At 47.5% G+C, this 19546-nt stretch overlaps 1 protein-coding gene across 1 annotated transcript in view; it reads left to right on the top strand.

Moving 5' to 3' along the window:
• The window catches only part of COL9A3 (collagen type IX alpha 3 chain), a 41076-nt gene that overhangs the window by 12626 nt on the left and 8904 nt on the right, over positions 1 to 19546 (top strand). Inside the window, 20 exon segments of the mRNA XM_037401697.1 lie at positions 763 to 798; positions 1400 to 1423; positions 1932 to 1985; positions 2651 to 2704; positions 3449 to 3490; positions 4886 to 4942; positions 6555 to 6608; positions 7055 to 7108; positions 7628 to 7681; positions 8437 to 8490; positions 9613 to 9666; positions 10122 to 10175; positions 10465 to 10518; positions 11140 to 11193; positions 11931 to 11952; positions 11955 to 11974; positions 12941 to 12994; positions 13426 to 13479; positions 16378 to 16431; positions 17136 to 17207. Coding sequence (XP_037257594.1) covers positions 763 to 798; positions 1400 to 1423; positions 1932 to 1985; positions 2651 to 2704; positions 3449 to 3490; positions 4886 to 4942; positions 6555 to 6608; positions 7055 to 7108; positions 7628 to 7681; positions 8437 to 8490; positions 9613 to 9666; positions 10122 to 10175; positions 10465 to 10518; positions 11140 to 11193; positions 11931 to 11952; positions 11955 to 11974; positions 12941 to 12994; positions 13426 to 13479; positions 16378 to 16431; positions 17136 to 17207 — 975 coding nt within the window.

The raw sequence follows: 19546 nt of genomic DNA, 5'->3' as shown, positions 1-19546 counted from the left end.
GTTGCAGTGCAACAAAGGGATTAAGACTTTCTGTTTTGCAATCTTTAGTTAAGCAGGAAAATAACAACTTCAAGAATGATTTAATTCTAGTCTAAGACATGAGATCACCAAGCTCTAGTCAAGCTTAAGAGTTAAGAATACAAATTGGGAAGAGGAGACTGGGGATTTGCCAAGGAAGCTAGTGAAGAGGCAGAAGCTGCCAAATCTTTGTCTTTGCTTGAAGGGAAAATTTATGAATTAATAAAATTCACCACAGTGAGTCCAAATCTTGTAAATAGTTTCAGATAATTTAGTCATTGGATCTACAATTTGAATGTTTTATGAATGAGACTATTTCAAATGGATGAGATTCAATTTATGGAACGTTTAGATGTTCGTGGAGTCTAATCAGGGGCCAACTGTGACTTGCAGAGGTGTCTATTTAGTCCTTCAGAAGCAACTCATGTTTTAGTCTTTCCTCTTTCTTGACCTGCAAATGGTGAAGGAAGTCGCTGGGCCCGATTCTGAACATCCATCCCTACTATCTTAAAATGTTCTATAATCAAGTCGTTAATCAGGAATGACAGAGTCATTACCGTAAGTTTCTGTCCTTACATTTGTGAACTCGGCTGAGCATTGCTGGGTGTGTGCTGCTTCTGTAAGACACTGCTGGACTTCTCAGGCAGGGACTGGTGTCAAGGAGGGCAGGCGTTGGTGTCTACCCGTACCCATATGGAGGTTTCTGGTTTATCCCTGCTAATTTGCACTGGTTTATTCCTGTAGGGTGCATTAGGACCTGCTGGGCCGCCTGGAACAGCTGTAAGTAACGTCTGGAATAGAGTGTGTAAGGATGGGGTGTAGTATTATGCCAAAACCATCACCAAGAGAGGCTGGGAAGCTCTGTATCCCAAACAAAGGGATCAAAGCCTCAGTGGGTGAAAATGTTGTTTGATGTGTTTAAATATGTATGTATGACCTGTTCTGTTAGTACAGGGTCTGGTTTTAGTCTCTGAGAATATAAAGCAAGCCAACTTGGGATAAAGACTAGCATATCAAATGCTATCAAAATTATTTGACATTAGATAACGTCTAATAAAAATGAAAATAAATAAAAAAGGAAATGCAGATAAACTAGAATGTTTACTTATAACTGTGTCCTCCCACTACCCTGTCACTGTATGTGGCTTTACTTGGAGGTGTCTCAGAGGTAACAGCGATGTAAAGGAAATACAGATTGTTAAAGGCAACAAAAGGATTCATCAAGACTCCAGCTCTGCTCTGATTGCAAATTACAATAATTGGGGACAGGGGAGTGCTAAGAAAACTTAAAAAGAAAAATTAAGCAGCATTTTCTGAGATTTGCTTTGCTTCCTGTATGTTCTGTTTCTAAATGATCTTTTGCTGTTTTAAACGTTCCCAGGGCAAAGGACTACCAGGACCTCCAGTAAGTAAAGAGGCTCTTTCAAAAAAGTTTTAAATTATATCCTAGCTTTATTGGATACTCTGAGCATTACACACACCCCCAGCCCCCGGCCTTGGGTCCCTCTCCTGTGCCAGGCAGAGGGATGTGGAGTCCTGTGGATCTGCAGCCTCGTAGGGTGTTTATGCTCACCCTGACCCCAGGGAGGCTGGCACTTCTGTGAATTCAAGGCACAGCAGCCTTCTAATCGGTGGAAGTGACCGGTTCTGGGGCACCTTTTGTTTGGTGGCTTCCTGGCGCACCTCCGAGCTGCCCTGTGTCAGAGGGGATGCAGATGTTGGCAATGTGGTGGAAAGAGTGTGCTGCATGGGGAGGTGGGGCAAAAAGACAGATGTGGTAACCTGATGGTCTGGGTGCAGGATTGAGCTCCTGGGGGGGATTAGACAAATAAGTACAGCCAGACTGTTTGCCCCTGGGCTTTGGCAGCTGTGTGAAGTCACCGTGGGTAAGCACTCTTCTCTCTGTTCAACAGGGGCCTCCAGGACCCAGTGGGCTCCCAGGTGGAAATGGATTTCGGGGTCCTCCTGTGAGTTTCTCTTACCATTTGATCCGCATTTACTGAACATGCCACAACCGCAGAAGAATGAATGAGGTTCATTTCTGGTCTCTCAACCCATTCTGGAACCATGATGCACAAGATGCTACAAGCCCTACTAATGCGCAGGCAATGCTGTTCCTTCCATCAGCTTATGTGGGGTCACCCCAGTCAACCAGTGCCATGCCAACGATGTGCTCCTGCTCGCAGCCATATCTTGCTTTAGCAACTATGAGTAAGGACAAAAGAGCAGCCAGTGTCACAAGAACATAGAGTAGTTACCAGCTGGCATGTACTTTCAGCATCCTCAAAAGAAGCGCTGCACAGAATGGGTCCGATCTGACGGAGCCCGTTCTGCAGAAGCATACCATCAGGTTTGGGTGCCCACAGCTCCACTGGAGAAGTACAGGGCCAGTGGAAACAGGGATGTGGGTGCAGGGATACGTTCTTCTATCCTACTCCCTACAGCATTTGCTGTTCTCTTTGCAGTCATAGAAGCCTCTGCAGAAAGAAAGGTGCGGTTTAGTCCCATTAGAGCTATCTTGCCCCACATTCACAAAAATGCAATGGTATTTGGTAGCCAGCCTTCCTCTCCCTTTGCATTTTTATTGAAATAGTTAAGAAGAGGGATTCTTACTAATTTTCACTCTGTTTAGGGACCTTTTGGTCTGCCAGGATTCCCAGGGCCTCCTGGACCACCTGGACCTCCGGTAAGTTGAGACTTGCAAATAAATGTTAGAAATTTCCCATGGGCAGTCCAGAATTTTCTTCTTGCTGCCGGAACGTGTACTTTTTTATTTGTTGTGGTTACCATGAGCATTCCCTTTCCGGGCTAAGTTTCAGCAGACCATAAACACCGTGCCCCAAGGAGGGCAGTGACTTCTCACTGCGGTGTGTTGTTTATCTGCTGTTTGTTATTTGTGCGCTGTGGGTGGAGGAACCCAGTGATGCCCAGGCTTTATGGCACAGACAGATCGTGGGGGGGGCTTTCTGTTCTCTCAGGTAAGGTTTATATGGTTGCTTTGACCATGATGTGTGGTTGTAGGGCCAGAAAGTGGGGCTTGAAACTGGTAGGGCTCTGTTTTGGGTTTGCTGCGGTCTCTCTGGAGGGGCTGAACAGTGGGATCGGGAGGTCTTTCCCAAGGAGCTTTCCCCAGACCAGGAGGAGACCAGGCACAGCTGCTCTTCTCAGATTGCTGCCTTTATTACCTAAGGCTCAAGGCTCTAGCTCAAGCTCAGTTGTACATCTCCAGAGGATGATTACACCCCTGGGTATGTCCGTTTTAAGCACTGGTGCAGCTTGGAACACTCCATTTTATGCTATGGGGCTGTGTATCTGCCTGGTGCTGATCCAGCTGAGCTTGCTCTTGGTAAAGTGCATTTCCTAGAAATTGTATTTCCTCCTGGTGTTTGTCTTGATGTATTTAAAAAAGACCACATTTCATGAATTGCAGGGTCTTCCAGGCATCCTTCCTGATGGTGGTGGGGACCTTCAGGTAGGTTTTCCTTTATGTAGCGTGAAAATATTTTTCAGTTTACCCTTTGATGTGACTTTTCATTGGCGTAGTTGGGTGACATTTAATGTGTGCCGTTCAGACCTGCAGACATGGGTCTAAACTGCTTTATTGCAGAATGCGTAAGTGGGGTGGGGGGTGTGTTTACAAGACTTAAATGTGCTTTCAAGGAGGTAGATATGCTAGTGATGATTTTTTTCTTGATCTTTGCTTTCCAGTTCGCTTTTCAAAATGCAGGTTTTGCATACATTCTTCATTTACAAAACAACTTAAGCATTTGGTAAATGACAACAGCTTTTCATGCATCTGTTTCCAATCCTGTTTTGCAAGATAAAAGATTGTGCGTGTTGTGCTGTTTATTTCCATGGATGGTGGCACCAGGTTCCTATGGGTATATGCTTTGTTTAGGCTGACTTCCTTATGAGAAAGTCTGGATTCCTTTCTTTGAGGAGAATGAAAGGAGTCTTAAGTCCATGAACGATGGAAGTGACATTTCCAGATTTCACAGCTGTTGTTGTGACAGCCTCTTTGGTTTTCTAATTGGCATGCCCCAAAAAAGCTCAGAGTTGGTTTAGACTGCCTTATGGCAAGTCACGTGGAAGTTAATGGAAAATGATACTATTTCTGCAAGCTTAATTTAAGTTACCCTGTGGAATATACTAGAAAATTAAGTTTCTGCTACAGAGGTGTTGCCTGAGGTTTTATTAAATAAAGAAAAAAACCCACAAATAAATGAAAGAAAAGCTGCAGAAGAAAATCTCATTCCTTGTTTATGAAGCTTTTAAAGTATGGCCTTTTGAGCCCCTATTAAATTTCTGTGCATGTTCTGATTTGTTCCCCATCAAACTAGAGTTCCCACCAGGGCTCCCCCACCCCTAGACACCTGCAGATACCTGCTTGTAGGTATTTGGGTTACTTTGTTATAGGTCCCCTTCCAATAAACTCTAATGCTTGTCCTTATTTCAGTTAGGTGACTTGCCTAAAGGAAATCAATAGGGGTGACTTAACACATAGGATTAAATATGTTCCTAGTGATTTACAAGACACTGATCCAGCTTCACTGGGGAGCTGTGATTCTTCAACATTTTGGACTATGGACAACTGTCAACCGTCAGAATTTCTCACTGTCTGTGCTCAAAGCAAAGCAGGTCATTCATAAATCATTATTTTGTGGGTCACTGGGGGCCTGAGGACCTGTGTAGGACCCCTTGCCATAGGGAAATTCTGGACGATATGTGATGCTGTGAATGCATCAGAAGTAGTGGATTTAGAGCCCAAACCCACGTAACCTTTTCACCTCTCCCTCGTAACGAAACCAGCCTCCCTGGATGCGCTGCGTGTACTTGATCAACCAGAGAGTGTTTCTGTTCCTTGCAGTGCCCAGCTCTGTGCCCACCGGGTCCGCCAGGTCCCCCAGGAATGCCAGGGTTCAAGGTAAGAAAAATACCCCCTGCACATACAAGGGTCTGTCTCCCAAAATAAACACCACGATGGACCCCCAGGACCGAGCTGTTTTATATACAGCACACGTCTCCTGCAGGCTCCGCACCTCTCCAAACCAGCCATGCAGTTGCCTGCAATTAAGCTGTCGAAAAGAAAATGCCTAAAGCAGCCAAATAGGAGACAAGAGGAGGATGAAGGACCTGATCCTGCCTTCTTACGTGTGCTGTTCCCGTACTCGTAGGAGTAGCTGCTCTGTCACTGAACTCGGTGCTGCAAAGTGTGAGCACTCTGCCTTCACCTTCAGCAAGAGGCTTTGCATCCTCCGAGCACCTGCTCGCACTTAGGGGCGCAGGGCTTGGCGGCTCCGTCCCCTGCAGGATTGCAGCCTTTGTTAGGTGGAACATTTACCTACGGCCATTTATTCCTGCAAATGAAATTTAACCCTTTGCATAGGGTGAGGGTTCCTCCCTCTGGAATGAGGTGCTGCCTTTGCAGGCTTCAGAGAGCTGTAAAAATCTTGCCAGTTCTTAAATTGCACTCGCAGACCCTGTGAACACAGAGAGACACATTTTACTGTAGCGAGACATAACTTACGTGATTAAATACCATTTAATTGTCATTTTGCAGCTGGCTTAGGACCAGGCAGCTTTATGTTGTTTGATTCTGGTGCATAAATTCTAGGTTGCAACCCTTAGGAAACCTCACTCAGCAGTTAAACATCTTGTCCCCTCTATGATTCACATGAATTCTGTGCAGTAGGCTCACTCCAGCAGCAAGCTGAAGTAATAAGTTACTCGAGTTTTTTAGGAGGATTTAGCAGGATTTAGCAGAAGTTGGCAATGGGTAGAACATCTCCTGGGAAATGCTCTCAATTCCTCATGAACTGACCTTTTGCAAGTCTGTTTGGTCTCTGGGATGAGTCATAAATACTAGAAATACACAGTGTTTAGGGCATAACTATTCAAAGTTCATAGCTTGTGAAATGGAAAAACCTGTGAAGGTCTCCAATTATGATGCAAATGATGCACAGGACGTTTTGCGTGGTGAGGATTAACATCTGCCATGGCTGAAATTAGTCTGGGTCTCTCCCACAATAATAGGAAGGGAGCCAAGAAGCAAAACTGAATCTATGTTTATGTAAAAGATTTCAGTGGGACGTGGGTTTTTTTGCAAGCTTGATGATGCAGAGTTAAAGATGACTTGAACAAAAAGGGAGGTTAAAGGTGCAGAATGGAGTTTTCAGAAGTGTCTTGGCCTCATTTTCAGAAGTGATGAGAACTGAGCTTTGGTCCCTGGCCAGGAATTGAGAATTGCATCCAGAGATCTGTAGCCTGGTCTCACCGCAGGTCACTCTTGAAAACTGAATCTGGACACTTCTTGAGACCAGATCAATTCTGACACGATGATGCCTAACACGGGAATGGTGCGTGACTAATGAACCCCAGAAGTTACTGCCCTTCACACAGCTGTAGCACCTGTACGGATTATTTTCCCAGCAAGTCATCTGTGTTGTGTGGGTTCAGGTCTTAGCGCTATCTCATAAGATTTAAATTCTGAAACAAGGCTGTACTGGAACGTGAATAATTGGAGCTCTTGTTTCTAGGGACACACTGGTCACAAAGGAGAACCTGGTGAAATAGGAAAAGACGGAGAGAAGGTAAACTTCCATTTAAAGGGGGTGGGGGGGATTTTTTACTTTAAAAGCATCATAACAAATGATTTCTTGAAGAAGACAGGGAGAAATGAGGCAATTGGCTGAACAGCAAGGAGAAGTTACTGTGACTGAAGTGCACTAATACGTCAAGAAAATTCATCTTCCCAATAATCATAACGTTAAGATCAGTTTGATAAATTAACAGGAATTGTTTCACATGCAGGGATGTCAGCTCAGGAAAAAGCCCTTCACTCGTCACTTGGGTAGATGCTTCACTGATGCTGTCCCTGCATGTAGAACAAATTGCCTGTAACACAGAAGCAAATTCTGAAGCAGGAACCTGGGTGGGAGGGAGCTCAGGGAGAAATAAAGTGGAGAGAAGGTCCCTGCCTTTGTGTTGGCAGGTTTATGCTGTATCACCTCTTGTTCGATTAATTTTTCTCCCCCAGGGTAACCCTGGCCCTCCTGGTCCTCCAGGCGTTCCTGGCAGCGTTGGCCTGCAGGTAACACCTACTCTTCAGAGCAGTTGCCATCACCTTTTCACTGTGAGACATAACGGTGCCATCAGTCCCCTTGCCTTACACACACAGCTCTTGGCTCCGTGGGGTAACAGATGTGAAAGTTGGTGCTGGTGAAAAAAACCCAGATCATGGTAGTTTCACTGAGCTTTAATCCCAGGTCCTGCTTTTGGTACCTTGCCTTGGATGAGACATCCAAATGCTAGCGGCTCTGGTGGAGGCCTGGGCAGCTTTTGGGTGGGTCCGAGGCTGCGTGCTGGGCTGGTGAGCAGCTGGGGGGTGGGCTGGAGAGCCGGCACACGCAGGGGGTGTCAGCAGCATCACTCGCTCAGAGGTCATCACCAAAAGGGAAAGTGTCTTGTTGGTGCATCAGCAGGCTGAGCTTTCTGCTGCTCCTCGCTATTTCTTGACATTTTCTGTGTTGATGAGTTGCTCCCTGATGCTGCTCTGCCGTTCTATGATTAACGGTGATAAGAGTTCAAACTGATTCGTTTTCTTAATTAGGGCCCAAGAGGACTAAGAGGCCTCCCTGGTCCAATGGGTCCAGCTGGCGACAGAGTAAGAAAAACTTTCTTCTGATTTATTTTCTCCCTCCACCACCAGTTTGTCTCGTGTGAGGTCCAGGTGGCACTTGTCCTTACTGAAGATGGCTGGGGACCTTGTGAAGATATGAAGTACAGGCTCTTTCCTGCACCTCCTGCCCCAGAGAGATGATCTTCCAAAGGCAGGAGGAGGCTACACACCTGAGGGATTAGCAGGATCAGGCCCAGCCTGATTTAAGCATTCAGACCTGAAGGACAAAGTGCTATCCCTGAAAGACTGACAGTACTAAAGAACCTTGCAAAAACCTGAGAAACGTTTCATGAACGTTTCCCTTTGTGCTGTTGTTTTCCAAGAAAAAGGTGAAGAATCACTGATGGACAAAGATTATCAGGATGTGAAAAGTGTCCTCAGTGAGAACAGGGCCAGTCCCTAGCTCGTTGTGGCTTTGGACTTTTGCCAAGGTCCCTTGACCATCAGCCTAGAGGCTGAATGGTTTTGAATTTGATAGTGTCATGCATTTATTTAGGCATCAAGATAGCAAGGCCATGAATGATATCGGTGTATCATACAGATAATGGTGGGGAGATCCAGAGCAAAAACCTGCTTGTTCAGAGGGGGATCTTTTGCAAGACTGGATTGCAAGCTAGCAAGAAATAGGGGAGTGTCTTTCCAGGGCTTTTGTGTTTCCTTAGATTGCAGTGTAAGCTGGGGATACTGGTACTTCACCCTCTGCCAGCCACAGCATTACAATGATGTGTTATTCTTTGCAGGGTGACATTGGTTTCAGAGGGTCGCCTGGAATCCCAGGACCTCCAGGGAAAGCTGTATGTATCTGTGTCTCAGCACCTCGATGGGCTTGCCTTCCACAACCAAAGCCTAAAGTTTATTCCTCCTGCACTAACCTCTGCTGCCCCTGAACAGGAGCGTGCTGACCATCTCCATCAGATTATTCCCTTTGCCTTTTTTCCTCCAGTTAGAGCGATGTTATTTCGCCTGACCAAGATCTCACGATGTCTTTCCCTTGGCCGTGCCCCATGTCAGAATAAGTTCACCGTATTTCTCCTGCTCTCTGTTCCTCACCGCTTTTCCCTGAGCATCAGCAGCTGTGGGCGAGCACTTGAGGGGTGTCTGTGTTGTTCTTGGGAAGGAGAGTTTTGAGGAAGAGCCAGTAAGCGCTATCCTGAGCTTATGCCCTTGGAGCCTGATCTATTCCCAAGTGCCCACAGCTCACAAGGACTTTTGCTACAAGCAGAAATAGTTGTCTGGTAAAGATGCACACCTCGTCCTTTTGCAGAGCTTGGGGGCAAAGCACAGAACACTGAACCTGCACCTGTGGGCAGACTCCTGTACCCTCCTTACTGTGCCTAAATACGAGAGCTGAGCTGCACCTGCAGCATTACAGCCTCTCCAACAGCATTTTCCACCGACCTGCCGCCCGGTCTCTCCTTAGTGTGGATAACGTGGCACCAGCTGCACCTTCCCCTGCCCAGAGCAGCCAGTACGCCACAGTCTGCACTGACCCTGCGGCAGCACCACCCTCTGGGGACCTCCCTGCTCTTTGCAATTGTAGAAGAAATTCATCCAGACTAAAATAAGATTAGGTGCTTACCGTCCACCAAAACATTTAATTACACCAAGCAGAATCTAGACAGTAAATACTGAAGTTTTTCTCCCACTCTGTTTCTGGGTAAAGAAAATCCTTCATTAAATGAAGGGGAAGATGGTCTCTGCCCTGGGGGATTGTTGGGAAGGTTCCTGCTGAAATTTGTCTGTCAGGAGTTATGGAGCGTAACTGAGAGCGTACAGCTGCGCTGGGGCAGTGTGGATGCTCCTACCTCTGCTAACACCTGCAAACAGCGTAAAAAGACATCATTTACACCCTCAAAACATCAGTCTTTGTCACTGCGCGATGAAAATGCTTAATGGCTTTTCCTCCTCTGTCACAGGGAGACCAAGGAAGCAAAGGACCTCAAGGCTTCAGAGGGCCCAAAGGCGACACTGTAAGTGCAGTGGAACACCAGTCTGCTCCAGGTTTGGATGTGACATGCAAAGGGGTCTGTTTCACAGGCTTATTGTGGCTTGTGCTGGGCAGAATGGACAATAAACCCTTGGTTATTTGAAAGGGATGAAAGTATTCTCAAAAGTGGGATGTTTAAATCTTATTAAAGATGCTGAAGTAATAAGGTGCCTAAGTGCTGCTTACAGCCTGGAGCGCGGGGGTCAGATCTGACATCTCCATCCTTTGAAATGATCAAGACCTTGCCCAGGTGCTGCAGCCAGCGTTGGGCCATTTTTTTGGTGTTGTCCTAAAAGAACCACCATACCTACAGGAACAGGACAGGAGCCAGCACAAACTGACTGAAATGTCCCTACAGAGTCTGAGTATTATCTTTGTTGACTGATTGTTCTTAAGGGCTGTGTCCTGGATAACGCAGGATTTATTGTTGATTTCTAGGGTAGACCTGGACCCAAAGGAAACCCAGGGGCTCGTGGACTCATAGGAGAACCTGTAAGTCAATTAAATAGGATGCAAGTCTCACTGTTGTCTTGCTTGCAGATGGTGGGGTAAAACACGATAGGAAAAAACTTGCATCTTACAGTCTTTGCTGTCACACTTCTGCTCTTTGGGCCTCTGTAATCCCAGTTGGATTAAACCCTCCTCGTACTGCTGTTAATGAAAAAATCTCCCCAGTACAACTGGAGCTGGACCTAATTGCCAAAAGGTTCTTTGATGTGAATGTATTTTGTAAGTCACAGAGTCTCCTGATAACCTTAACCTGTGTTGTGCACGGTTGCAGGGCATGCCTGGCAAGGATGGACGGGATGGAGCTCCTGGACTCGATGGTGAGAAGGTTTGTAAAGTCCTACTTAAACACCGCAGGGAAGATTTCTGTTACTGTCCCGTGTGTCTTGCAAAGCTACTGATAACTTGTCAAGAAAGAGCACGGCTGGAAAGCTTTTGCTTCTAAAAAGTTTTCCAACAGTGTAACTAGCGAAGAAAAGCGAAGTTGCTGCTATTAATTAATCCCAAGGAAATTCCCTAAAGAAAGAAGATGCACATATGATCTAAACTCAGCTGTGCCCCTACGTTTAGTGGTTCCTGTCGGCTAACTCCAGGCCTTCGGAGATGCCTTTTCAGAGCTGCTGACAGAGACATCTGTTTATTTTAATTGCCTGTAGACAAAGTGCTCTCAGGTGCTTGTTGCCAGGTTTTTGAACGATGATCCCACAGGAGCGTGGACCATGTGCCACCACGGAAGGCTGGGAGCTGCAAGGGGAGGAGGGAGACCCCTGGGAGCTCTGGGCACCCCACATCTAGCGGGCACCCACCTGCTCTAGGCGCAACAGGCTCTTGGCTCTGCACATAAGGGGAGGGAGAAGATTACAAATGCCCGTTTGGGAACATGTCCCCTGCCTGTGCCAGACCATTTTCCAGTACTGGAGGGTCCCTCCTAATCTCTTGATATCCACAGGGTGATGCAGCTCGCATGGGTGCTCCGGGAGAGAAGGGGCCAAACGGTCTTCCTGTGAGTATAGCAGCAGGATCTGCCACCTTCGGTGCGTTACAGCGGCTTGGCCGGCGGACGGGGATCCTTCCTGGGGAGAGGGGACCTTCCTTTGGTCATGGTTGCACAAGGGGCCCCATTTAAGCCAAGAGGAAATGCACCTGTCCCACCGTACAGGCAGGGGAGCAGCGTACAAGGCAGAACAGAAAACATCTGAAGTACTGCCATATACTAACATAGCAATACCCTGGCCTTTGGCCTCTCTGGCTCCGTTTAAAATCTAAATTTGAGGGGGATTTTCTTTTTCACATCCCAGTGACGTGCATCCCTTATGCAGGGAGGTAAGATCTGGGATACCATATCCTGAGCTCTGTCCCTGGCTTACTAGTGTTCATTGGCAAAATATTTCATCTCTCCCATCTGCCAACTGTTTAAATAGAGGTGAAGTATTCCTTTCTTCCAGTCTTACAGACTATTTTGAACACTCCTGGAGAGAGGTTTCTGCTGTGCAAAATGTTGCTGCTGTTGCTCTATTCGCCTTTTCCTCCCCCTTGCTCTGTCAAGGGTTAGCATACGTAGAGCTCCTAGGGCAGCCAGCAAGAGAGACATTGAAGCTATAATTTTTATGGTGAAAGCTGCAGAAATGTAAATCCTCCATTGCTTCGAGCAAATATTGCTCCTTGTATGTCAAATCAGACCAGAATAACAAATCTAATAACTCCTTCTGATATTGCTTTAATATTTTCTTTTCTTTTCAGGGACTGCCTGGAAGAGCAGGTATTAAGGCTCAAAGGGTGAACCAGTAAGTGAATCTCCCTGATGATGAGTTCTGGTGGGGAAACTACTAAACTTGTCACAGCAAGGCTTGTCAGCTTTGGGGGGTTAGTGCCCACAAATAGACCCTGGGAAGACTTACCCCAAAGTGATGGTGGCGGCATTTCTGCTGGGGCTGAGCACCCCTGACAGGGGGGAGCAGCATTAGGTGAAACTGAGATGACCCTGATCTTGCTGAGGCAGCTTTTGCACCTGGTTCGGTGAAGACAGAGCAGATACGCAGAAGAGTCATCAGTGGTTTTGTAAAACTCAGAAGGAAGCGTTCACCCTTCTGTCAAAGTCCCAAGACAGGCTTCATCTTTGGGAATCAAAAGGCTGAGCATCTGCCAGCAGGAGTAGGGTGATCTCATCTTGCCTTTTGGAGACTTCCCCCCCACCTCAGGAGAAAAAGCTTCTGCAGAGGCTTTAGACTGGCATCTATCTGTGAGACAGAAGGAATTCTCAGACCAAAGCCCCCAGGGCAAAAGCTGTTTCTGGAAAGCAGCTTGTGTTCTGTCCTTCCCTTTCAGTTCTGAATTTCCCCCTCTGCACCTGCATTGATATCTTGCTAACCGCATGCATGAGAACATGCTGCAGGAAGGTGTTTCTCCTGGCATGGAGGTGATGCAGGAACGAATGACATGGGGTGTCCTGAGCATGCCTCCAAGGAGCATCCCTGTCCCACTGGTCCAGTCTGAGAAGGGACGTGGTGGCACTGCCCTGTGGCTGGCAGCCCTCCCTTGTCACTGGTCCCAGGGCAGGATTTACAGCTCCCCTGTTCTTTAAATGTCCATTGTTGAGAGTTTTGTCATCTTGGTCTTAAAACTGTGAAAGTTTAAAACTGCTTTTATTTCCTGATCCAGGTTTTAACTCCTTCCTCCATTTGTTGCTCTAGGTAGGACAGAGATGACTCTGGAGTTGTGCCCTAACAGAGTGTTTGCTTTCTGATCTGCAGGGCGCTCCTGGAGAGATGGGAGAGGCAGGTCCCTCTGGAGAGCCAGGCATCCCTGTACGTATCCTCGTTATTTACACTTATCATGAGCTCTGCTGAGTGTGTTTTAAACCAAACTGCGAGGCTGGAGCTGGGGTGCTGCTGCCCAGCACAAACACAGCTTTCAGCAACGCGGTAGGTGGGTGCTGTGCTGCCTGCAACACGTGCGAGCCCAGCGTGAGGAGCGCTCCCGGGCAGCCCCCTGCCTGCGCGGAGCTTCCCAGCGAGCACGATGCAAGCCGGACGGGGTGGACACCTCCATGCACAGATATGACACTGCAGCAGAGGTCAAAGCCCACCAAGGCAGGCGGTGCGACCTAGCGGATGGGCCAATGGGGCAGGGATCGAAATAGGCCAGGATCCAGGAATGCGTTCTGGCTCTGCAGTGGGGCGGGAAGGATGGATGTGTGGCTCCTAAATGGCATCGCTGACTTTCGTGTTATTCGCAGGGCGATGTTGGTGTTCCTGGTGAGAGAGGTCTGCCAGGACCCAGAGGAGCAACTGTAAGTACAGCGCTGCTTGTAGATCAAGTAGATACCAAACCAGAGTTCAGTGCGTGGGAATTACTCTCCGGCTAAAGTAAAAGGCCACATTCTGTCTTGGTGTTATCTTGGGGGAGTTTTGGCCTCTGCTCTAAGTGTGTCGGCTCCTGCTTTCACTGACAGCTCCATGCGAGTGCAATGGGACTCTTCCTCCCACTTTGGCCAAGCAAGCTGCTGCTGTCCAAGCGGCTCGTGGGGCTGCTGCCGTCGGACAGGAGAGACTGGGCAGTCAGCAGTTCCCTCATTAGACAGTAATAATAAGGTGCAGCTGGTGCTGAATGCGAGTCATTAATGAAGCAAAACTCCTTTTAAGCCATTGCAATGTGCACTTGCCCCCACCCACCCATGAAACCCTTCCCATTCCTGGATCGCTTTCCTTGGAGCAGTAGATGTTCATTGCCAAACCTGAAGCCGAACAAGCAACAAAACGGGAAGAGCCTGCGCGTTCTGCTGGTGAACGACAGGGGCTTGGAAAGCTGGTAGTCCTGTTGGGAATCTCTTGCCTTTCCGGCACGTAGCTGCGTGCTTTTTCCAGCTGCTCGAGAGTCCCGGCTGCCCTGAAGCTCACGACCGTGCGGTGCCACACCAGGCCAGTTGCCAGGTGGGGAATCGGTCAACACGTTTCCTTCTCCCACCCAGTGCTGCAGAGCATGATCTGGCTGGGAGCTTGTAGGTGTGAGCCCCCAGGACACCGAGCCCCAACAGGGTTTCGCTTTTTCTCTGTGAACTGATGACTTTTTTGAAATTTCTGGGCTAGAAGCCGCTGAGGTCCTCAGTGGAGCATCTTGCTCCTGCTTTCCTTGAATTCCCTGCATCACCTTGGAGCCTGAGAAACAAACTGGAGTTGCAATGCAAACCTGAAGATAACTACATGGCTACCTGATGTGCCCTTGCTAAATAGCTAATAGATAATAATAGATAATAAATGATATCAGGATGATAAAACCCTGATTTTGTTCACACTACTAAAAATGCTAGGCTACCTTTTATTTTGTCACTCCTCAGCTAGTGCTGCCGTTGTGGCTGGGTATGACCTTCCAGTCGCTTTGTTGGGCTTTTTTTCTTTTCTTTTTTTTTCCCCTTTTAATCTCATTTGGAAATCCAGAAGCCTACAGCAAGTCTAACATGATTTCTGGTATGTGCCACTTGGAAGAAATTGAACTGTGTGATGATTTATTGTTTGTGAGCAGCTGCTCTTTAAACTTCCAAGGAGAGGGAAATCAGCCTTAGAAATAAACTAAATTAATAATATTTGCTTTTAAGTCTGCAATTTTTCATCCAAACAGCTGGCCTCACAAAAGGTATCGTATTATTACAGCCAAAAATCAAATGTGGTTGAGCTGATTGCATTGCTGCGGACTTCTGACGGGGGTGTAATAGCAGCTGAACCCACATTTCTTTCTAACCTGGGTTTCTAATTTCTGATTTGTGATATGTCTTAATTTATATGAAGTATAGTTAAGCCTAGGCTATTCTAAGAGAGCTGTGGGATTTGTCTAGTGTTGAGGCTGTTTGGCTCAGAACAATTCGGCTTTATTTAGCGTAGCCTAGCAAGGGCTTCTTCCCATCCAGAGGCTGTCTGGCTCTGTCAGGTCCCACCACTTTTAAAGGCCGCAGCACAGCAGCAGCACTTTTGATGAGTTTTAACTTCACTTTCCTAGAGTTCTTTACTTACGACTCTCAGAAGTTACTTACTGAATGACAAGCAGAGAACAGAAGTGGAAACAGTAGCCACAAAGACACCTGAGCAGTTAGTTCTCTAGCCCAAAGTATGCTGCTGGATCTCAGCAGATCAGCTCCTTCGTCTGGGCAGCCACTGGTGTCTGCACAGATACGGCCGTGCTGATCCTGAGAGCCAGGCAGGGATAAGGGCACATGGTTCAGATCGTACAGCGTCACCCATCATTCCTCTTCATGACAGCCCAAAAAAATCAGGAGACAGTGGATACTCAGATAACAGGGAGAATTTTGTAGGGCTAAACAATACTTAAGGAAAAAATACAGATGCCATTTTAACAGAGGGCACAGGGCAGTGTGATCCAGTGGGCAGCTGGTTCCTTGGGCAAGGTGGACAGTCCGTGCCGAGGGATCCGCTCAGGTTGCAGTTTGTTTGTGTCCCTTAACCTTGTGCCCAGCAGAGACAGCTGTGAAAGGAGGCAAAGCTGAAGTCCTGCCTTGTGACAGAAGTTTGCCTAAGGCATCTGTTTCAAGAAGACACTTCACAAAACGGGATTTAGATGCCTAAATTACTTAGGGTATTTTTTTTCACCTAAGATCTTTATCGCTTATGTGATTTTTCTCAGTAGGAAGCAATAGAGACTCCTAATGGTGATGTTCGTGTTCTGTCTAGCGAGCCAGGCTCTTAAACCCACCTGTGCTAGTAGTGTAGATACCTCTGCCTTCTACATTGCTGGTACCAAGCATGTCCAAGGAAGTGGATGCAGTTGCCATTTTTCATTTCCAAGTGTGTGCAGCACCCATTTTACAATATTTTCCTGCAGAACTGGATCAATTAAAAGCATAATAATGGGATAGCAGATCCCCTTTAATGTATAGTGTCTATGCTCTGTCATGCTACCACTTTTTGCTGTTGTTGATCTTTCCCACTCATGAGTATGGTATGTTCTCAGGCATTAATATATACAAATAAGCATTCCTGTTAATATTAACACAGCTCAGTAAACACCAAGCAGCGCTTTACAGTGGCTCATCGCATTCATCAGCAATGCTGCTGGGCAAAGTGCGCTGCAGTACAGAACTGCATGAGCTCTTTCTGTTCAAGTGAACCGATTTAATGACACAAGTGACCTACCTGGCCCTGAATTTTCTCCTTTCCTAAACTCATCTTTCTTTTTTCAGGGGCCACTTGGTCTTCAAGGCCCGATGGGAGCCCCCGGTGTCAGAGGTTTCCAGGTTGGTGTGCTGACAAGGGTAATTCCACGTGCACTGTGTTTCGGCGGGCCACCGCCAAACTGCAAACCTCGGGCAAGGCAATAGCCTGATGGCAACAAGTGATGGGAAGAAACATCTTCCCGTTTGCCAGGACCGGTTTGATGCCTCTATTAAAACAGGGCAGTAGAAGGAGCACGAGGCCAGATAAGCTGCTTGCTGGAACCATTCATATTTAGTGTTTGTTTGCAAAAGAAAGATTGCAGTTTGACCTACATAAACACCTTAATTTCTCCTCCACCTGGGTGCTCCCAGCCTGTTTGTCTTCAGCGAGCTCCCTCCTCCCTTCTGCCGCACTGGGGACTCGCATTCCTCCCCCCCCCATGGAGCATTCACAGCTGCTCCCCACTCCCCAGTGAAACTGGCTGCAAAAACTGGTGCTACCTTCTGGGAGCATCGCTCCATCGGGAGTCACAGGTGGGATTCCCAGCGCTTCGGCAGGGGCTGAGCTGGGCTGTGATGGGGGCAGGGACCAGAGCGAGCTGTGCCAGCCAGCGCCGGGGGTGCCAGCGAGCGGCCCCGAGGTCCTGGGGGAACAGCAGAGAGGAGACCGAAGGCAAATGACCTTTTAGAACATGTCACGGAGGTTGGTGAGCCTTGGGCACGTCAGGACACGCAGGCTTTCCTGGTGCCGAAGCTGTAGCTTCTGGTTTTTGTTTTCCTAACAGGGTCCCAAAGGTGCCAGTGGCGAACCCGGCCTCCCTGGTCCGACTGGACTTCGTGGAGAGTTGGGTGACAGGGTAAGGAGACATCTGTAACTAATTCCTGCTTGGGAGATAGGAAATCAGGGCGTAGGGGGGCCCTGAGCACGGGGGAGCTGATGTCACCCCAGCAAACACGCACTGGGGTCCCAGTCCCTCCTCTGAGGCTGCTGGTGCCCAAGACGGACCCTAGGTGGGGAGCAGGATTTGTGCATCCCACCTCTTCTGTTCCTCTCCTTGTTTCTGCTTCCATGCAGGAACTTCCACTATTTCTAGACAGGGTGGATCGTTTAGAAGAGACTTTGGGAACCTGTCCTAGCCAGACCAGACAATCCTTTGGGGCTTTTTCCCTGCTCTCTATGCTGATTTCCCCCAAGCGTTCCCCCCATGAGCCCAGCAGAGCTGTGCCACACATTTTTGTTACTCAGACACTTGATTACGTTTTCTGGGGTTTTTTTAAATTGCAGTTTGCTCGGTGATTTTCTTTCTGAACAGCAGCAGACTCGGGCCCCACACCTCAGAATAAAGGTGACTTTTTATTTAAATGAATTCATTCTCATTTAAAGGAAGCCAGCAGGGCAAAGTGAAGGGCATTTGCAGGGGAACAGTAGCCGTGTGTTCGCTCCTGCCTCGGCTCCAGCTTTAAGGTGACGTTTCTGTGTAAGCAATCACAGTGGCACCGCGGGAGTCTCACAATGGCCCTTCTGTGTTGGCTCCAGGCAGGTCTAAAAAAGCCTCTTGGAGGGACTGTGAGCCTGGGAGTGTGGAACAGGAGGGTTATTGTGGAGCTGCAGGGTTCTGACTGTGTGTAGGGCTTCGCTGCGGTGAAAAATGTACGTGCAGAGGGGAGGAGGCCCCTGCACAGAGCAGCCTGGTCTCCAGAGAGCAGAGGGAGGGAAAATATGCTTAAAGAAAAAAAAAAAAAAAAAAGGCACCTAGGTTTTATTTCTGGCTCTGAAGTTAAGTGTAGTTACTCTAAAGATGTAATTGTTTATTGTTTCTTAACACCCCAGCTCATTAACAGCTTTCCCCAGGACAGCATGCTGGCAGGTGTGGGTGATGCTGGAGACTTTCCACCTCCACGAATGCAACTGGTGCTCGGTGTAACCTCCCCTGCCCGCCCAGTGCCACTGGTGTCGGTGACAGCCACGTGTGCCCCCAGGCCACCTCTGTGCTGGGAGCAGCGAGGGCTGCACCAGCAACCAGCAAGGCCCATTTCCACGCTTATTGCCGGGCACAAGATTTGGGCTGGGAAGACCCTAAAACATCAGACCGTGTCTTTATAGCTTAAACAAACCAGCCTTTGCTGCTGGGGGTGGGCAAAGCGCAGCAGGCACTGCCCTGGGTTTGCTTTACTGCCAACCCAGCCTGCTGGTCCTGGTGTGTATAGAGAGATCTGCAAATACAGGGTGGATGGAATTACACAGCCGCAGCTAGCCCATCACACTCTCCTGAAATCAATTGTGGGGTTTTTTTATTCTTTGAAAAAAAAAAATAGTAATTCCTGCAAGCCTGAGTTAGCAGGTACTGATAGGCTTTTTCACGGTCCTTGGACCGACTGTGGCCAGGAATATAAACCAGCATATCAGTGAGTGTTTTTGCTGGCATAAAAAATACAAAAGGTTTAGTGCATTTGATCATGAGATACAAAATAGCATTAAGATGCTATAAACCATCCTGTTGGAGTGGGATATTGGGGAGGGGAAGGATTTGACTGGTATTGCTGACTGAGGTAGCAACAGGCAAATATTTTTTCTAAGGATTTTTATTATGATCAAATTCCTGAGGATTCTGGATGCCAGCAGCCATCTGGGGCAACATCTCTCTCAGCTCCACACTGGCATCACTAGATGCTTGGCCAACAACGTTCGATGTGTTTAACTGATAGGGTGACACAAATGTGAGTCACTGGTTCCTGCTGCTCGGAAATTAGTTTTGAACCAAACTCCTTTGGGCTAAGCTTTTGTTTAAGGGAATGTTCCTCGCAGAACATGGTCTTTGGTGACTAACCTGTGTTTTATTGCCATAAACTTTCATGGAGCCTTGGGATTCGGCAAAGTCAGAGGTATAAATCTAGATGATGGTATTCAGAAAAGAATATATCACCTTTGCCATTGGCAAACATCATATGGGAGTTATAAATAGCTGTGGCCATTTTTGCATTTCCACATTGTTGTCTGTTTTGCTGAGAATTATTTTCTCTTTAGTAGAAATCCCCCCTCTTTTTTAACTTAGTGCTTGATCTGAGCAAAATGCTATGCCCTTGTTATGTGTTTGTCCTCCTTGAAGACTCTGTTCTGCTGAGCCATCTCTAGATCTAGTTATAAAAAATAAGATCAGTTTGCAGGCGCCAGATTGATGAATGTGCTGTAGACATC

This window comes from Falco rusticolus, chromosome 10 (assembly GCF_015220075.1).
Source record: "Falco rusticolus isolate bFalRus1 chromosome 10, bFalRus1.pri, whole genome shotgun sequence".
In the NCBI taxonomy this organism is placed as follows: domain Eukaryota; kingdom Metazoa; phylum Chordata; class Aves; order Falconiformes; family Falconidae; genus Falco; species Falco rusticolus.
Note: the sequence above shows the minus strand (reverse complement) of the source record. Positions and strands in the feature narration are given on the sequence as shown.